The sequence below is a fragment of the Ambystoma mexicanum genome, chromosome 10 (genome assembly GCF_040938575.1).
Source record: "Ambystoma mexicanum isolate Mex_15411 chromosome 10, UKY_AmexF1_1, whole genome shotgun sequence".
NCBI lineage: Eukaryota > Metazoa > Chordata > Amphibia > Caudata > Ambystomatidae > Ambystoma > Ambystoma mexicanum.
Genome location: NC_090932.1, coordinates 1,639,248,408 through 1,639,269,093, shown reverse-complemented (window position 1 = coordinate 1,639,269,093; position 20,686 = coordinate 1,639,248,408). Strand labels below are relative to the sequence as shown.

At 49.0% G+C, this 20,686-nt stretch overlaps 1 protein-coding gene across 2 annotated transcripts in view; it reads left to right on the top strand.

Annotated features, from left to right (window-relative positions):
- Positions 1 to 19,396, top strand: part of SEPTIN5 (septin 5) — a 513,411-nt gene extending 494,015 nt beyond the window's left edge. For both annotated transcript variants that reach the window (XM_069620050.1, XM_069620051.1), the window contains 3 exons: positions 8,347 to 8,482; positions 10,337 to 10,439; positions 16,680 to 19,396. In XM_069620050.1, the coding sequence (XP_069476151.1) occupies positions 8,347 to 8,482; positions 10,337 to 10,439; positions 16,680 to 16,736 (296 nt within the window). In that variant the 3' untranslated portion in view covers positions 16,737 to 19,396. The remainder of the gene's footprint in view (positions 1 to 8,346; positions 8,483 to 10,336; positions 10,440 to 16,679) is intronic.
- Positions 19,397 to 20,686: the final 1,290 nt, after the last annotated feature.

The window sequence follows — 20,686 nt, the reverse complement described above, 5'->3', positions numbered from 1 at the left end:
GTATGTGTACCTGGTGTCACAGCTAGAGAGGTATTCAAATTAATGTGAGCAAAGTATATTAGCCACAGACCACACACATAACAGCCTCTTGTGGGGCAAGACGAGCCAGAGGGCAAACATCACAATGTATGATGGTCATCGAAAACCTCTGCAGTGATTGGTGCCACGATTTACTTCTCCATATAGTTATAAAGTTAACTTTCAAGACTAGAGGCCAGGGGTCCTCCCTTGGGTGTCTTTGTTAAGCAAAGGGTCTTAAATGTTGCTGGATTCTCTCTCGTATGCAATGATTGTTTGGTCTCTCCACACATCCTCTTGGACATGTCTTTCTTTGCATAATGCATACATCATGCTCTCGGATGTATGTCCAGTAAAGGTGTGTGAACTGTTTCTATGTGGGTCGGTCGGATGACCCTGTGGCTGTGTGTTGGTGGGTTATTCATGAATTTCTGTTTCCGAGGTAAGATCCAGCTGGGATCTGCTCCTTACCCAATGGGGGATTGCTTCTAAATAGCCTGTGGGCCAAGTTGTCTAATTGACTGTACACATGTAAAGCACTTGAATAGTTATGCCAGTATCTATTGTCTCTGCTGATAATTGGCAGTAGGTCCTTCAGGATGTTGTGAATGGGCTGGGTGGTGCCTGATAACCAGGGCAATTTGTTTTCATGCTTTAGGTCAGTCTGCTGGGATTTAAAAAAAGAGCCTTTCTGGGTGGTCTTTGTGCACCTCCTGAGGGTCTCTGCATTGGTCTGGTATACTGCAGAAATGCATCACAAAGCGAGGCAAGTTGTTTGAAACTTCCCCCTTCATCTGGTCATTCATAGAGGCAACTAGAATGCACTAGAATGCACGATAAATAGACCAGCGGCGGGGGCGTGGGGGGCAAGGGGGGGTGGCTGCTGGGTCAGGATATCTCTTGCAGATGATGTATTACACAGTTGCCACAGAGAACTGTCACTCAGTGTTATTCAGACCCCTACAACCGCCGTACACGCAAGCAATCCACCAAGTAATGATATTGTATTGACATACACTTCTGGACTCCACCGTAGCCATTCAAATCTATGGTATTGTTGGAAAAGCCGGAGCTAAAACCGCCACAGAAACGAATCCATCATTTGGACGAGCTGCAATGGAAGCAATCTCCCCATTGAGCCTGCCTCCAGGCGCAACACCTGGTGTGACACAGAACTTGCGGCCCTGAAATGTGAGTGCAGGGCAGCAGAACGGAAGCGGCAAACCTCAGGCTCATGCTCTGACAAACTGGCCTGCCGCCTGCTCCAAAGTCAATACAGACTCTATATCCGTGCCAAGAGAAGAGCCCACATTCAGGCATCGGTTTCCGGTGCTTCCAATAACACGGCTGAATGTTTCAAGCTCTACGTGGAACTAGCCGACCCCTCCTCGGTCTCCTCCTCCCCTTCTCCATCCCAGGCCCTCTGCAATGCACTGGCCTCACACTTTGCCTCCAAAACCAGTACCAGGGACATCCTTTCCACCCTTGCTACACACCGTCATAATCCGTCCAACACCCCCTCACCTCCACTCCCGCCCCCTCCTCCGTCCGCCTTCTCATTCACCCCTGAAGAAGTTATTAGAGTTGTCCGCTCCATGAAGGCCTCTTCTAAGCAGGTTCCCCCTGCTCATCCAGGAACATCAAGGATAACATCAACTCTCTTGCCCCTGCAATCAATCTCTTCGCGCCTTGAAACACTTGTGTATAGGCGCCAGTGCTTTAAGTGGGGTAAGAAATTGAGGGGGGGCCCTCGTTTGGAGGCGTGGCCTCCATTGTGGGCATGGCCTAAAAGTGCACAAATCATAGTAAGGTGCGCAAACAAATATATAAATGTATTTGAGCATTTATATATTTGTTTCCGTACTACTATGGTTTGTGTATTTTTCAAGCCTTCTTTTATATTCATAGCAATGTTACATATTTCTATGTTTATAAAAGGTGGCTTGAAAGTGCACACACCATAGTAAGTTACGCACACTTGTGTGCTTACCTTACTATGGTTTGTGTACTATTCAAGCTGCCTTTTATAAACATAGACATTTGTAACATATGTCTATGTTTATAAAAGACGTCTTGAAACGTAGGCATCTTTTATAAAGCGTTGAGGACGGACAAAACTCAAGGTGGCTTTGTCCGTCGACAAAGCTTTATAAAAGTTGCTTTGAATTGTGTACGATTCAAGCCATCTGTTATAAACATAGAAATATTTCTACGTGTATAAAAGATGGCTTAAACGTACACAGTTGAAGGCATCTTTTATAAAGCCTTGCCAAAGGAGAAAGGCGCCTCGGGCTCAGTGATCTCTGCTCAGAGCACTGACCCCGAGGCGTCTTTCACTCTCTGCGAACCCGCGGGCTCCGTGATCTAATCTACATATTAGATCATGGAGCCCGCGGGTTCGCTGAGGGTCAGTGACCTGGCGAGGGGAACTAAGGGACTGTAGCTTCCTCTGATGGCCCCTCAGATGAGGGGTCATCAGAGAAAGTTACAGAGACTGACGGAAGTGCCAGCCAGTCACAGCGACGCTGTGGCTGGCTGGCACTTCTGTCAGCTTGCCTGACGTTTAACTGGCGGGCGCATCTCTCGTTGCGGCTGCGGCCGCAGCGGGATAATGCGTCCTGCCATGGCGTGGTGGGGTTGGGGGGCCCCGGCAGGGCCCCGGCTCAGCCTCACTTTTTGGAGACTGCCGGGGCCCGGCCCCGGCAGGCCCCAGCCCACTTAAAGCACTGATAGGCGCGTTACAAATGCCATATCATCATCAATGATTTCTGTTATCACTCTTTTGTCACAGCATCTTTCCCCTCCTCCCTTAAGCACTCCCTTGTGTGCCCACTCCTGAAAAAAACCTTCATCAGATCCTACCTGCCCTGCCAACTACCACCCTATATCCATCACCCCCTTTCTGGGTAAACTGCTTGAGAAGTTGGTTTTGCCCCAACTCAACTCAAACACTAATCTTGTTGGTGGTCTTCACGACCATTAATCTGGATTTCAAGCATCCACAGGTACGGAAACTGCTCTTCTGAACACCCGTGAAGAACTGCTCACATCTCTGGACTCCAACTCCCCAGCGTCCTTATCCTTCTCGATCTCTCATCTGCCTTTGACACAGTCAACCATTCCATCCTCATACAAAGGCTCCATGATAGCCTTGGTATCTTGGAACGGGCACTGGACTGGCTGACATCCTTCCTTACTGACCGCTCTTATCAAGTCATCCTGGGTACCTTTTCCTCTCTTACCTCCCTCTCCACCTGTGGTGTGCCCCAGGGTTCTATCCTCTCCCCCTGGCACTTTGACATCTACCTTGCTCTGCTTGCACACCTCATCTCCTCCTTCTCTTCCAACTTCCAGTGTTACGCAGATGACACAAAGCTCTTTTTCAAACTCCCTGCCGACCCTCTTGCACCCTCCATCATCCCGGACTGCCTATCTGCCATCCCAGCCTGGTGCACCGCCAATGATCTCTGGCTCAACACCTGTAAAACTGAGATCCTTCCCATCGGGAACCCTTCTCCCTCCTTCTTCCCTTCACTCTGGTCTTCCTCTTTGGACTCTCCTCCTGTGCCCTCTTCTGAAGCCAGAAACCTTGGAGTCATCTTCGACTCCTCTCTCTCCTTCCTCCCTCACACTCAGGACATTGCCAAGAAGTCGTACTTTCAGCTTTTCCTTCTCAAAGGAATTCTCCCTTTTCTCACTTTCCCCCAGAGGCTCCTCCTGAATCTACCTTCTTCTACTTTGTGACCCCTCCAGCTAATCCAGAATAGGGCAGCAAGATTTATGCTTGAAGACTTTGTCTTGGGAGGATAGCTCAGCAGCAACGTGCTCACCTTGGAAGCAAGATGACACGGAGCAACACTGGTTCGATCCCCAGGTCCGCGCTTAGAAACCTCTGGGTATTAAGCGTGTTATAAATAACCTATCATATCCTTGGCCTTAAACCCAGGGACTGCATCTCTCTTGCCTTAAAACGTTTCCATTGGCTCCCGGTTGCTGCACGGATTAAATTCAAACCTTCTGCATCATCCACAATGCTGCCTGGGACCGGGGACCACACTATCTTCAACTTTATCTTACCATATACTCTCCCTCTAGACCACTACGCTCCCCTGGCTCCAACGCTCTGTGTTTAAAGTGTTTTGATAAACAGAGGGCAGAGGGCAGGTGGTCGCTCGCTTTCCTCAGCGGGCTCCCTCTTATGGAACAGCCTCTGCGCCTAGGGCAGGCTGTTCTTAAATTCCGGAAGCTCCTTAAGACTCTCCTCTTTCCCTCCTCCTTCCCCCCTTCTCTCCCCTGCTAATCCCACAATTGCTGCGATTGGTGTCCTGGGCCTTTATGCATCCTTGGGGCCCTGAACTCGCACACCCAATCAGCCCAGCTCTTGTATATCCTCTACACTTGCACTTACTCCCTCCGCCCTGGAGGCACTTACACCCCTCGCTGCTCCAGGCCATGTAGCACTCAACATTCTAGCACTTCATCTGTGGCTCACCCATGAGCTCAGACTCCCAGCACTTACCACCCATGCCCTCTTCCTTGCTGCACTTGCACGTTCTGAACACTCACAAAGCTTAGTTGGTTTGTCCTCTTTTCCTTTCCGCCCAATGCTCTTAAATATTGTGTTTTTAATGTATTTTAATGTATTCCCCACTCCAGCTCTCTCTCTTGCCCTGTGGGCACTTTGAAACAGTGTTTTCCTATTGTATAAGTGCCTAACAAGCAAATACATAATAAACAGATTTCCATCTGCAGGTTCACTGGGCAACCTCAATGAAAACAATCCCTCTGTTTTACAGACTTCCATGAACAAACCCCCCTCCCCCCAGCCCCACCAAAAGCACTTCACTGGAGTGAATCCCTTCATCGGACAAACTACAATGGAATCAATTTCTCCATCAGATGAACTTCAACAGAACCAATTTGTCTAGCGGATGAACCTCAATGGAACCAATCCACTATTGGGTGAACTACTATGAACCCAATCCCTGCATCGGATAAACTTCAATGGGACCAATGTCTCCATTGCAAGAACTTAAATGAAACAAATACGTGCATCAGACGAGCTACAATGGAACCAATCTGTCTATCAGAAGTACATCAATGGAACCAATTCCTCAATTGGGTGAATTACAATTGATCCAATCCATCCATTGGATTAACTCAAATGGGGCAATTTTACCCAATATTACTCAAGCTGGTGGGCCAACCCAGTCAGTAATTGCCCACGCCCAAGTTAAGGGACCAAGCAGTGTGTGGGTCCGTTAAAGGTGGCGGTTGGCCTGCTGCTTTGGGTAATATCGCCATTAGTGCCTGTGCAGTTCTCTTTGTGGGTGCTAATGGTGATTATTATTTATTTTTAAAAGAAACTTACTTTGCTGCATGGCCCGTGACTACATCTTGGTTCCCGAGTGCATTTTCTATGTTGATGAATGTGACGTCATCAACATTGTAAACAAACTCAGGAAACCTCTGCGTGGCACTGGGCAATGATGCATGGTAAGTTTAATTAAAAAAAAAAGTCACATATGCGTAGAAAACTACACGGGTTCTTGGAGGTGGGGGAGTGAGGAAGGGAAGGGGGTGCTGGCTAGCAGCACCCAAGCTACTCGGAACATGGGCTTGTACCAGACAATATAGCCCTCGTTCTTAGCATCCCGATTGGCCAGCTCCCCCTTCCAGAGTGCTAATGGAACAAACCCCTCCATCGGAACAACTTCATTGGAATGAATCCCTCCTTTGGAAGGACTGCAATGGAAACCATCCCTCCATCAGACAAACTGCAAAGGAACCATTCCATCTAATTGAAGAACTTAAATGAAATAAATCCTTGCAACTGACAAGCTCCAATGGAATGAATCCCTCCATTGGAAGGACTGCAGTGGAACCAATCGTTCCATTACACAACGTCAATGGAAACAATCCCTCCATTGGAAGAACTTCAATGGAACCAATCCCTCCATTGGATGTACCTCAATGTAACCAATCTCTCCACCATATGAACTTCAATGGGACCAATCCATCCATTGGATGAATTTCAATGGAATCAAGCCCTCCACCAAACCATCATCAGTGAAACCAATCTTTCCATCGGCCGAACCTCCACTCAAAGGATATAATGGAATCTATGATATGGGGCCCAGATGTCTGCGACCTCTTCTCATGTTAGATGCTGGGACAAGGAACCAATGTCTCACCTTAGTCCATGCAGTGTTTTTATAACGCAGGTTGTGCAAAGAGCTTCATGTGAGCTGAAGGTAGTGGTGGCACTGAAGTTCCACATCTGAGCCAAACCAAAGTAGTCCCGCGAGTTGATATTAAAGCATCACCAATAAGCCAAACCTAAGAACACCCATAGATTCTTTTCTGCATCCAGAGTGCCATCCCCTTCTCTCTAAAAACTATTTACCAATATTTTGCATAACTAGGTGGCGATTTAGTGGGAAAAAAGTATGTGACAATTATGAATAATTTTTCATCTTATCCCATGGTAATATGCTTTACCTGAACTCTCAAATCCCTCTACTTTTCTTTGTTGTACCACTTTGCCAACACCGCTTGAGGTAACACCTCCCTCTCCCTGGTACCAGGTATGCAGCCCCCATCCTGAGAACCGCAGGTAGCTGCCATGTCGGAGGCGGTGCATTCCTTTACTAATCTATAACCAAGCGGGTACCCAATCTGGCCAGGGAGAGGGCGTCCCACAGAAAGGGCACCCAACAAGAACAACGTATGGATGAATTGAGCTTCACGCAGCATCCAAAATAAATTCCTTTATTCACAGGTACTAAAAAAACAACGTGTCTCGCATTGAATGGGGCTTTCTCAAGGCCAGAACTTCCTTGAGAAAGGGTCATTTGGCGCGAAACATGTTGGTCTTTCCGGTACCTGAGAATAATGACTCTCCTTTTGGTTGTAGGATGGGATGGCAGGGTTGGGTGGGAGGCTTCCGTTCTTTAGACCGGGTAGTTGCAGCAATACATGCATTTCTTCGTAGAGTGGGCTTCAGGGCACATTTGGAGTATGTGTAGGGTCTTGAGGTGGTGGCAGGAGGCATTTTACAGGAAGAAACCCTGCACTCAGCTTGTTTTGCCTTCCGCCCGGGAATTGGCTTCCTTGCTCGGGTCGGAGGCGCCACAGTTGAAGCTTCGGCGCTGGATCTAATTTGGAGCCAGTACTCAAAGGTTCTCTGTGCCCCACTAGCCAGCTTGTGCTCTAGCCTTTGCACAGAGCAGCCAGTGGATGTGTTTCAGGCTGACTCTGTTCTGCATAGGTATGTGGCATGTAGCATGTGGCATGCAGCGGCCTCTCCCCACTGCTGCTTCTAAATTTTACTTATTTTAAAACAGCTGACGAAGGAAGAGACATGTATTGAAAAAATCTGTAGTTAGTGCTTTCATTTTTTGTATTTGTTTTTATTTATTAAGTATTCATGGTTTACAATAAACCTTTATATTCATAATGTATAATGCTTTATAAGCTGTACAGTGCTTTAATGTTCAAACTCTTACAAACTAGTGTCTTGAAATTCAGGTTGTAGTGCGACGGGGAGGGTCCGTTACAGATGGCGGATGGCTACGATTTGGATATGGGAGTATTTTACATCCTATTTCTTTAAATTATGAGTAAAAAGTTTTTTTGGGGAGTTACAATGTAAGTCCAATTTTATAGGCGAGTAAAAATATTTTTTTTTACTGAAAACATTTTTTGATATTTATTTCTTTGCACCTAGTGATTCATGCACTTTAAAGATACATGTCTACTTCTTCCAATCATGTGGTTAAAAAGGTTAAAATGGTTAAAATGTGGCATGACGTGCACTACATGCCCAAACCTATCCACGGAGCTGTGAGGGTCAAAGCAGGGGCACAAGGTTCTACGTGTCTTTTTCCTATTTTTTGTTAGGAGAGTTTTTACTCCCTATTTTTTATTTTTGGGGAATATTTGCCAATTTTCTGGGAGTAAAAGTGGCCGATACACCCCTTATCTGTAGGGCTGGCGAGGGTGCTACAAAAGCCTGAATTGGCGCAATTTAATCTTCTGATAAGCCCACATCAAGATGGGCAGTGCACCGCCATTGCTCTGTCAAAGGATGAGGAATATTGTCTCTGAGAGATGAGATCGTTATTCCACGGCCACAATGCTTCCGCAGCACCCCTTCATCAGGGCTGCCACAGAGGGGTGCTCTGGGGCCGGTTTCTGCACTCATGGGCTCATGGTTGTGTGAATCAAGAGGGGCTGGGGGTCAGGGTTGCTGCTGTTTTTTGCCATTGATTGTTGACCCTCTCTTCTGAATTGACCCCTGACTTTGACTCTCTACTCTCTTCGTAGTGGAGAACCAGACGCACTGCGACTTTGTGAAGCTGCGGAACATGTTAATCAGGACGCACATGCACGACTTGAAGGACGTCACATGCGACGTGCACTACGAGAACTACCGGGCCCAGTGCATACAGCAGATGACCAGGTGTGGCCCCTGTGCCTATTGAGGCCCCCCGCATTCTTCTCAGTGCTTCCAGAATAGTCACAGAGCTACCTCGTCTGAGGTTTCAAGGTGTCCCCGTTCTCAGCCCTGACAGATGTAATGACTCAACATAGTGTCCCGTCCGCCATGGCCGAGCAGAGTGCCTCACCCACACAGCATAATGTCTCAGGAATGCAGATTTTAATCTCAGGCAGTGAGCACAAACTCTCAGGTCAATGGTATAGTGGACCCGAGATTGTATTGCACCCAGATACCTCTGGGTTCGGTGTGCTGTATAAATAAATAAATAAATAAATAGTGTCTGTGGAACAAGCCATGCTATCTGGTGCTGTGGGCCCATTATTTCAGATTTAATGCATAATTTCTGAGGCACTGGGTGCAGAGCCAGAATACAGAATGCTACCCTAGCCTCGTAGGGCCATGTCAAAGTGTCTCGCAGCTGCAGAATTCTATGTCAGGGGGCTGGGAAGGGATAACATTGGGCAAGGGATAGAGGCCCAGGTTGGCCAGCCTTGTTTCTTACAAGCCCAACACTGTGATCCGGGGCCCTACTTAGCGCCTTATGGCTGAAATAGTTACTCGGGTACACAGTAAAGTGTCTCAGGGGCACACAATAATGTTTCAAGAGGAGCATAGCGCCACGTTGATGTCACATAGTGTATTAAGGGTGGAGTTTATTGTGTGCATGAGCCCAGCATTATGTTTCTGGGTCCGGCTCTTTGATTAAGGGCACCCACAGTGTATCCAAGGATGCCAGCGTAGCTTACAGGCAGCACAGCACAGTATTACTATCTTTATTATCACTGGGGTATTTATTGAGTGGGGGGCTTCAGGAAGCAATGGAGCACTTTACAAGTCATGGGGGAAGGACATGGTGAGGGTAGCAGAGATCCTAGGGAGTGAGGAGCTAACAACGGGGGAGGGGAAAGGGGGTGCAAAATGTCAGCAGGAGACCTACAAGCAACCAAGGGAGAAAACAGTGGGGAGAAGATCACACAGTCTCAGGATCGGTCGAGAGTGGAGGGGGTGTGGACCTGGCTATTACAGAGGAGCCATTGAGCTCCTCCCTGAAATGTCGCTGTGAGTGGGGAGGCTGGTGTTGACAGGGAGGCGTTCCAGAGTCTGGGGCATAGACAGAAGAGGCCTGTCTTCTGGGTGTTGCCTTTGTGCACCAGTGGAGTTCAATGCTGCACAGGTCCTTACTTCTGGTGGACCGTAGGCCCCCAGAGATGCTGGGCTTCTCGGCGAGGTATTTAGGGACTTCAAGGTGACAGGCTTGTAGATAATGCAGCGGGATGCAACAGCACTATAGCCGCCCTAGCATAGTGTCTCAGGGGCACAGTATAGTGGCCTAGCAATTGGACACTTATATACATATGGCAATATTACACATTGTGTATAGGTGCATTATAAATACTCTATAAATAAAATAAATGTTGCAATTGGGGCGCCCTATCGAGGCTGTGTTCCCTCTTTATGCCCTGTGTTCAACATATCAGTATGGGGACGTGTCTGAGGGGAAATATATGTGTGTGTGTGTGTGCGCGCGCACGCGCGGTCACGTTAGCAGGTGTCTGCATCTATGTATGGCTGCCTCAGTGTGGTATGTGAATGTATTTACCTCTTTACCCCTGCAATGCTGTTTTCAATCATTACTTCTGACTTTGTATATTTCTAACCCTCTGCTGTGTTTTCATTGTGACTGTGCATATGCTTGTGTGTTTTTACCCTTGTGTAAGATCAGTGAACATGTGTGTACGTGAACATCCCCTTATCAGACATGCCTATGAGATGCCCCAAGATAAAGTTGACATGCTACTTTCATTTTGTTTGTAGTAAACTTACTCAGGACAACCGGATAGAGAGCCCGCTGCCCATGTTGCCCCTGCCCACCCCGGACGGCGAGACGGAAAAGCTGATCAAGATGAAAGACGAAGAGGTACTGTGTCCCTATGTATTGCCTATGGCCGGTATTGGAGTAAGGGCACAGTGTGTTTTGGTGATGACTAGAATCATTGTTGACAGTAAGGGCAGTGTCTGTATGTTTAGGTGTGTGTATGTAACATCTATCGCCAGCCCTGACAGTAAGGACTCGGTCTGTGTATGTAATGCTTTAGGCCGCTGCTCATTTTAAGGCCATGGTATGTATGTATGGCTGGTGTTCTCAGTACGGCATGATGTGTGTATGCCGGTGTGTGGGTATGTAATGCTTATTGCAAGTGCTCATGGTAAGGCACTGCTGTGTGTGTGTGTAATGCTTAGGGTCAGCCCTTACAGTAAAGCTATGGATGGGGTGTGTGCGAGGCTTTAAGCTGGTATTCATACTAAGGACACAGTGTGTTTATGTAATGCTTGGTTACGGTGCTTACAGTCAGGTCATAGTGCTTTTATGTCATGTACACTGCTAGCGTTTGCCGTAAAGCCGCCATGTGTTCATGTGTAGCCCATAGTAAGCCACAATCCCCTTGCTCTGACCTCTTCTCTGTCAGTGTCCCTCACATGCTAACACATCTATCACAGCTGGGATTTAACGTTAGCCGTGGGGTATTACCAGACCAGACCGAAGGGGTTTATTGCTATTTGCATCCCGGCATGTTCTTTCAGGATGCTAACAGTTTTTTTTTTTAAAGTTAAGAACTGGCGTGTTTGCCGTTTCTCAATTTGAAAAGATTTTTTTAACAAGATGGCAGCCATGGACAAGGAGGAAGGAAACTACATGTAGTCCCTTCTCCCTTTCCATTGCAGCCATTACTGTGGTGGTGAAGCACCGGGAACACCGGGTGTTTTCCGTCACCAGCAAGGGATGTGGAAGCTCCAGGTAAATGAAGGGGGGGTGTGGAGGATGGAGGATGGGGGATGGTGGGTGAGGGAGGTGGGAATTGGAGGTGGGTGAAAAGGGGGCACGGGGAAAACATACCTGATGTCCAGCTGGGAAGATAGTGGCCTCATGCTTCTGAGGTGGCTTGGAATGCAAGCATTACCATGAGGTAAAAGCCGCATGCTGAGCTTCCTGATTGGCTGGTAGGTCCGCTGGCCCCTCCCCCCCGCACTGCCCGCCGGGGTGCTAATGTCCTTTACCACACTTTCATCCTCTTCCTCAAACCCACATCTCTTCCTGCTGTTTCTCTCCTTCATTGCCTCTGCTTACTACACTTCCTTTTGCTCGTTCACTTGCTCCCTCATCCTCTTCTCTACACTCTGCCATATTCTCTCGCGCTGTCATCTCCCTCACTCTGTTTTGGAGTCCCTTTTCTCATGCTTGCTCACACTCTGTTTCCTCCTATACGCATTCACACATGAGTCACATACCCACACAGTTTCTCTATCATTCACACAAGCACCCAGGACGTTCATACTGCATTCTCATTCACACCCGTTCTTGCACCAATTTACACCATTCACACTGCATTCATTCATATGAATGCACTTACAGACACCCTCTCGCATATATACATAGGTACACACACACACACGTGCACTTTCGCACACCCTCGCAAGCATGCACACATACATTCATACCAACACACAATCCTCGCACACACATACACAGAAACAAAAACACTTTTACTTCCATTGCCTGTTTCCCTGCAGACTCGCCACGCCTCTGCCTCCTCAGCTGCTCTGTAGGCCCCCAGCTCCAGCACAGACAGAAACCAGCAATCGGAGATAGCTTCCTGGTTTCTGACATGCATGAAGCATGGGCCATTCTCCGACTCATCTGCGCAATGCGCGGAGAGCGATCCCTGCTGCTCAAGCGTCACAGCGAGATGCTGAGTGGGCATCTACAGATTTTGGGTGGGCCTTGCCCCTCAGGCCCTACCCTGTCTAAGACTCTGGTGTGAGTGCCGGAATGGTGTGTGAATGTGTGATGCACGCCTTTGTGTATGTCTATGTATGAGTGCTGGAATGGTGTGCGAGTGTGAATGTGTGATGCGCACGTGTGTGTGTATTTTTATATGTGAGTGCTGGAATGGTGTGCGAATCAGTGATGTGAGCATGTGTGTATTTTTATGTGTGAGTGCTGGAATGGTGTGTGAATGCGTGATGCTCATTTGTGTGTACGTTTATGTGTGAGTGCCGGAATGGTGTGCGACGGTGTGATGTGTGCCTGTGTGGAAGTTTATGTGTGAGTGCCAGAATGGTGTGTGAATGTGTGTTGTGAGCATGTGTGTACGTTTATGTGCGAGTGCTGGAATGGTGTGTGAATGTGTGATGCGCGCCTGTGTGTATGTCTATGTGTGAGTGCTGCAATGGTGTGTGCATGTTTGATGCGAGCAAGTGTATATGTTTATGTGTGAGTGCTGGAATGGTGTGTAAATGGGTGAGTGCTAGAATGGTGTGCGAATGTGTGACTGTGTGATGCATGTATGTGTTTGTACGAGTGTGGGAATGGTGTGTGAAGTGAACATGTGTGTATGTTTTTTGTGTGAGTGGCGGAATGGTGTGTGAATGTGTAGTGCAAGCATGTTTGTATGTTATATGCAAGTGCTGGAATGGTGTGTGGATGTGTGATGCGTGCCTGTGTGTATGTTGATGGGTGAGTGCTGGAATGGTGTGTGGATGTGTGATGTGATGTTTTTATGCGAGTGCCGGAATGGTCTGTGAATGTGTGATATGAGTATGTTTGTATGTTTATCTGGGAGTGCTTGTATGGTGTGTGAATGTGTGATGCACGCCTGTGTGTATGTTCATGTGCGAGTTGTGGAATGATGTGTGATGTGATGTTTTTATGCAAGTGCAGGAATGATGTGTATATGTGTGATGTGAGCATGCGTGTATGTTGATGTGCGAGTGCTGGAATGGTGTGTGTGTGTGATGTGAGCATGTGTGTATTTGGGGGTGCCTGTTTATATGAATGCTTGAATGAGATTGATTCTCTGTGGAGGAGGTGGGGCTGAGATGCAGAATGACGTGCTGTGGAGGGAGGAGTATGAAAACAGAAGCCAATACTGGGCCACTGCAGGGGGGAGCGATTGGTGGGTGGTACACACCGGCACGTACAGGTATTCTCAACGTGGCATGGAATTTCACTACTACTGACATCATGGGAAAGGACAATGTGATTGATCCCACGTGAGGGTGCTGGCCTGTAGTGGAAAATCCTGCATGGGCATGTTTTCACACAGTGGCTTTGGCAATACTACTGACATTATGGGCAAAGAACGTGAGGGTTCTTATGTAGGAATACTGGCCTATAGTGTCACTGCCTGAGCGGGCATCTTATCATACAGTAACAGTGGCATGGCAATTTAACTGGCAATATGGGCAAAGAGAACGTTACTGTTCTTATGTGGGATACTTGCCCATCATGCACATTCTGCCATGTGCATGTTTTCATACAGTGGCATTGGTAATATTACTGGCTTTATGGGCAAGGACAATGTGAGTGTTCTTACATGGGGGTCCATTTCTAGGGTGGCTCAGCCTTAATGTTTTCATAACATGGCGTGGCAATATTACTGTCAGTATGGGGAAAGACAAAGTGGGTGTTCTTGCATGGGATTTTAGCTTTTATTGGCATAGCCTGCATGGGCAGGTTTTTAAACAGTGAAATTGCACTATTACTGGCATTATGGGCAAACCCAACCTGTGTGTTCTTACCTAGGGATACTAGTGTATCCTGGTTCAGCCTGCATGAGTGTTCTTATGTGGGGATACTGCTCCTGTGTTGAAACAACCAGTACAAACCGGTTTTCTTGCAATAGCGCTTCTAGCATTATGGGCAAAACCAATATGAGTGTGTTATTTTGTTAGGAAACTGTCATATATTGGTGCAGTCAGCATAGACTTGTCTTCTTACAGTGGTATTACTGACATTATGGGCAAAGCCAACATGAGTATGTTCTTAATAGCATAGTGTTTCATGGGAAATATGTGTGCCTGTCCAATGAAACAATTCACCAGCTGCCACTGCTTCCCTTGTATACTCTCATGTGCTCTTCTTGTCCTCCTCCTCTTTTACCACCCTTTCTTATCACCTACTCATCATACATGCTCTTCCTCCCCCTCGTCTTGCTCTCACACCTTTTCCCTCCCACTTTCCCCCTTTTTGATTCTGATTATTTTCCATGTTCTCACATCAGCTTCCCGCATTCACCTGCCTCATGCTCGGTCACCTACCACATGCTCGGTCACCTACCTCATGCTTGGTCACCTGACTCATGCTCGGTCACCTGACTCATGCTCGGTCACCTACCTCATGCTCGGTCACCTACCTCATGCTCGGTCACCTACCTCATGCTCCGTCACCTACCTCATGCTCGGTCACCTACCCCATGCTCGGTCACCTACCCCATGCTCCATCACCTACCTCATGCTCGGTCACCTACCTCATGCTCGGTCACCTACCCCATGCTCCGTCACCTACCCCATGCTCCGTCACCTACCTCATGCTCCGTCACCTACCTCATGCTCGGTCACCTACCCCATGCTCAGTCACCTACCTCATGCTCGGTCACCTACCGCATGCTCGGTCACCTACCTCATGCTCCGTCACCTGCCTCATGCTCGGTCACTTACCCCATGCTCCGTCACCTACCTAATGCTCAATCATGTACCTCACGCTCGGTCACCTACCCCACGCTCCGTCACCTACCTCATACTCGGTCACCTACCCCATGCTCAGTCACCTACCTCATGCTCGGTCACCTACTTCATGCTCAGTCACCTACCTCACGCTCCGTCACCTACCTCACGCTCCGTCACCTGCCTCACGCTCGGTCACCTGACTCATGCTCGGTCACCTACCCCATGCTCCATCACCTACCTCATGCACGATCACCTACCTCATGCTCGGTCACCTACCCCATGCTCCGTCACCTACCTCATGCTCGGTCACCTACCTCATGCTCGGTCACCTGCCTCCATGCTCCGTCACCTGCCCCATGCTCCATCACCTACCTCATGCTCGGTCACCTACATCATGCTCGGTCACCTACCCCATGCTCCGTCACCTACCTCATGCTCGGTCACCTACCTCATGCTCCGTCACCTGCCTCCATGCTCCGTCACCTGCCTCCATGCTGGGTCGCCTGACTCATACTCGGTCACCTACCTCACACTCGGTCACCTACCCCACGCTCCGTCACCTACCTCATACTCAGTCATCTACCCCATGCTCGGTCACCTACCTCATGCTCGGTCACCTACTTCATGCTCAGTCACCTACCTCATGCTCCGTCACCTACCTCATGCTCGGTCACCTGCCTCATGCTCGATCACCTACCTCATGCTCGGTCACCTACCCCATGCTCCGTCACCTACCTCATGCTTGGTCACCTACCTCATGCTCGTTCACCTGCCTCCATGCTCCGTCACCTGCCCCATGCTCCATCACCTACCTCATGCTCGGTCACCTACCCCATGCTCAGTCACCTACCTCATGCTCGGTCACCTACCTCATGCTCGGTCACCTACCTCATGCTCCGTCACCTGCCTCATGCTCGGTCACCTACCCCATGCTCGATCACCTACCTCACGCTCGGTCACCTACCCCACGCTCCGTCACCTACCCCACGCTCCGTAACCTACCTCATACTCGGTCACCTACCCCATGCTCGATCACCTACCTCATGCTCGGTAACCTACTTCATGCTCAGTCACCTACCTCATGCTCGGTCACCTACCCCATGCTCCGTCACCTACCTCATGCTCGGTCACCTACCTCATGCTCGGTCACCTGCCTCCATGCTCCGTCACCTGCCCCATGCTCCATCACCTGCCTCATGCTCGGTCACCTACCTCATGCTCGGTCACCTACCCCATGCTCCGTCACCTACCTCATGCTCGGTCACCTACCTCATGCTCCGTCACCTGCCTCCATGCTCCGTCACCTGCCTCCATGCTCCGTCACCTGACTCATGCTCGGTCACCTACCCCATGCTCTGTCACCTACCCCATGCTCGGTCACCTACCTCATGCTCGGTCACCTACCCCATGCTTGGTCACCTACCCCATGCTCGGTCACCTACCCCATGCTCCGTCACCTACCTCATGCTCCATCACCTACCTCATGCTCGGTCACCTACCCCATGCTCGGTCACCTACCCCATGCTCGGTCACCTACCCCATGCTCCGTCACCTACCTCATGCTCCGTCACCTACCTCATGCTCGGTCACCTACCCCATGCTCGGTCACCTGACTCATGCTTGTGCTCATGCCCTGTTTTCCCTCCCTCAGCTCCGGCGAATGCAGGAGATGCTACAGAAGATGAAGCTTCAGATGCAGGAGCAGTGAGGACCACCCACGCCCCCAGATCGCTGGGGCATGCTCCCCTCCTCTCAGACCAGCTGGAAGAAGCACGAGGAGCACGTGGCACAGAGACTTGTGGGCAGCGCCCTCCCACCGGGGCACCTTATTTATTCTCCACAGTGGCAAGAGCGCCCACTCCTGGGTGGCAGCGGCCGGGCGGCAGTCTTACAGCGTTCAGGAAGCTGGTTTTGTTTTTTGCCAAGATTCTTGTTCTGAGCCTCCACCGCCTCCATTTTCAGTTGTACTAGAAACTCTTTTTTTATCTTTTGTTGTACATTATTTAATTTCTTGTTTTTATTGACTTTGGATTGAGAGATTTTTGTTCCCTGCACGTCATTGGTTACTCACAACGCTGGTTCTGTGTCCCTCGCCTGCCCGCCCTATCCTACGCACCTCGGTCCGGTGTTGGCCTGTGCTGGTCCTGACCCCAGACCGGGCAGAATTTCTTATGGTTTAAGTTAAAGCATAGTTACTACAGGTCGACTCAAATCCACGTCATCATATCCATGGCCTCTTTTACCGGTCTGTCTAAGGGAAGCACCCTCACTTTCCAAGCCGGCTCCCACCTAATAGTGCAGAGTCCAATGATGTCCCTTTGTTTGATGGTGGGAGGCTGGGATGATGAGGGGTACTTGCTAAAATGGAGGTAGTTTGGGTGGTAGTTCCTGTTAACTCTCAGAATCATTGGTTTGTATATATCAGATAAAGTACCATAAGCATACAGTATCCTCTCTCAGGAACTCACTGGGGATGTTGGGGATCACACGGAAGCTTGGGGCACAGTGGTGGCTTAGCATATATAGGCTTTGTACAGTGTTTTGTATTCTGCACCCCCATGCCCCCTCTTACCCCATTCCAAACCATTTATGCGTTCCCATTTTTAAAAGGTGCCTATTTTCCAGGCATTTCTGGGCCCAAGACATATCTGTTGCCCTGACCCACCCGTTTTAAAAGAAATGTGTCACCATATCCAGGTGTGAGCATACATGTTGCCTGCCCTTTCTTGCCTCTGCCCTCACCCATTCACCCCCCTTTCCTAATTTCTAAACATATGTGTTGTCTTGAACTCAATTTCAAAGCATTTTTGTTACCCTATTCCTTGCCCATGTCTAAATATACCCATTGCCCTCCCTTGCAAATACCTGCTGCCCCACCCCCAGGGGTAAACATGGCCATTGGCCCCTAGCCACCTCCCTGCATGAAAACCTACCTGCTGCCCCACCCCATGGGTAAACATGGCCATTGGCCCCTAGCCACCTCCCTGCATGAAAACCTACCTGCTGCCCCACCCCCATGTGTAAACATACCCATTGGCCCCTACAGACCCCCATTTCAGAAGATACCTGCAGCCCTACACATGCATCAACATACCCATTGCCCTATCCATCTCATTCATATCAAAACATATAATTGCCCCAAAAGTTCTTTCAGGACAGCCACATCATGCTGTTGGACGTCTGTATAGCGCCTATGCCGCGTCAACTTCACTTCAAGTACTGAATTAATTGTACACACTGCGGTCCCCAGAGTGACACACTTAATTATGATGCAGCTGCATGAACAGGGAGCCGTGACGATGCATCTTCATATGATGCGTCATGTAAGTGTTTCTAGGCGCAATATACACGCAGCCCCGACCCTCGTGTCTGTGGTTTTGCGTAAATTTCACGGGTGCCAGAGACACAACGACACTCCCAGTGCACAGCACTGTTACCAGAAACACAAACGCATTGGTCTGGACCCTTGTGCACCCTTCGAGTTCCAGGTGAGCTGTCCCCCTCCCCCCGGGGGCCCAGTCAGGACTCATGTTCATGTGGTCGTGCACTGGGGAGCGGGTGAGATTAAACCTGGTGGAATAGGATGATGGCCAGAGCACTGCCCTTTGCCTAGGAAGCCTTGGTTCAGGCTTGGCCGCCCATCACCCTTTTGCATTTCTGAGGTGGGACTCCTGAGTTCCCCTGCACTCACCTCACCTCAGCTCTAAGCTCCAACGAGGCCAAGTCGCGCCTGAGGTTGATCGTCTTCCTGTGCAGAGGGGGCGTGGCCTATCAGAAGGCGATGGGCTGCTGCTTTTGAGGGCGGGCATAGAGGGGTTTGCCTGTGATTGGTCCCCTTGTATTATGGTACTTGTGAGAGTGAAATTGATGGAATAGAATGTTCCCCAGAGATATCACCAATGGCTCGAACATTCCATCCTTAATGATTTGCTTTTCTAAATGTAAGTGAAACCAATAAACACAGATGACCGATTCCAAGAGTCTCGGGAGGATAGCTCAGGGGCAACGCGCTCGCGGAGCAACACAGGTTCGATCCCCGAGTCCGCGCTTTGAAACCTCTGGGTATGAAGCGCCTTATAAATAACCTATCATATCAAGAAAGAATTGGAATTGATCTGGGTTTTTAATCTCTAATAAACTGCAATGGACACAATGTGGGCATTGTGTCCATTGCAGTTTATTAGAGATTAAAAACCCAGATGCCAGCAACTGGATCCAGTAGAACCCCCTTGCATTACTCAGCTAGACACATTGCTAGAGACCAGCCATATGACTTTATCTTTAAAAGACTGTTATTCCCCGTCATCATCCTTGTGTAACGTGGTAAGAAAAGACTGTAAAAAGCCATTAAAAAAACTCGAATACCAATATATGTTCTAGGAAACAACCATTTCCTTTGGGGTTGGGCTGGTTGAGTTAACAAATAGTGCAATCTTGTCAGGCTTTTCCCAGTGAATTACTGGGACGGAAACGTGTATATAATGTATTTGCAGACTTCCTGTCTCCCCACTGTGAATCTTGTTGCTGAGTTTGTGGTGTCGAAGACAGTTCTAAAAGTCAGTGGTACAATGTGTTAATTTTGTATTATTGCAATATTTGTTCCCATAACCAGTTTTGGGGTCAGTGTTGTCTTTGCTGCTAGAGAGCCCTTCCAGCATTCCTTCAAGACCCCCCACCCCCCAAATCAGATGCCTGGCAGTGGAAGTTTGGGAAATTTGATGTCTGGGGGCCTGTTGTTTTTTTGCTGGACAGAGTCCCTTATTTGAGAAGGATCACACAATCGGGTCAAGAAGAGAAGCCGAGATCTGAACCCAGCTCTATTGGCGCCGTGGCCAAGAAGTTGACCATTGTACCCCCATCTCCGTTTCCCCCAAAGGATTGAAGCGAGTTGGTCTGTTGGGGTGCTTTCCCACTGGGTGTCTGGGGCCACTGGGGCATGGCTGAGTTATTATCCAGAGAGCTAAAGCTCTCTTAGACCAGGCTTAAACATATTATGCTGATGTGCACAGTGAGAAAAGACCCCCCCACACCCCTCGACAGCAATTGGCCATGCACCCCCAAAGCCCTACAGCACTCTGTTAAGAGCTTGAACCCCAGAATCTTGGCAGGAACAGGGGATCGTCTTACTCTGCGTTCACCCCCAATACGGGATAGAAACCATTTAATGAAGGTCTACCGTGAAGGGCTGTGTCGGGGGCAGGGGACACTAGTGGGTTCTGCTTCTGGTCTTACATCATTTTGATGGTCCTCACCATAACGCTGACATAGTTGGCTTAAGTGAGTAACAAGCACTTGGCAATTTCTTTGACCTTGTAACTTGGGTGTTTTTTTTATACACGGCTGTGACTGGATTGGTGAGAAGAGGGAGACCCCAGCCCAGTGGTCTTGGGAGTCGGCCACTTCTTAGAACACCAGAGAAGTGTCCTTCTTAGATTCAGGTGAAAATGAGGGTGTAGGATGAGGAGTGGTGAGGAGAGGAGAGGGTAGGACGACAGCAAAGATGGTGGGAAGGCAGGAGCAGTGACAGGTGGGAAGCGGGGGTCAGAGGGAAGAATCACCAGGGCGGTGATGCCGTGGAAGTGGAACAAACGGATAGTGAAGAAATGGACAATGGCGGGGGTATAAGGAAAGGGCGCGTTAAAGGGGAGGAGGGAGGAT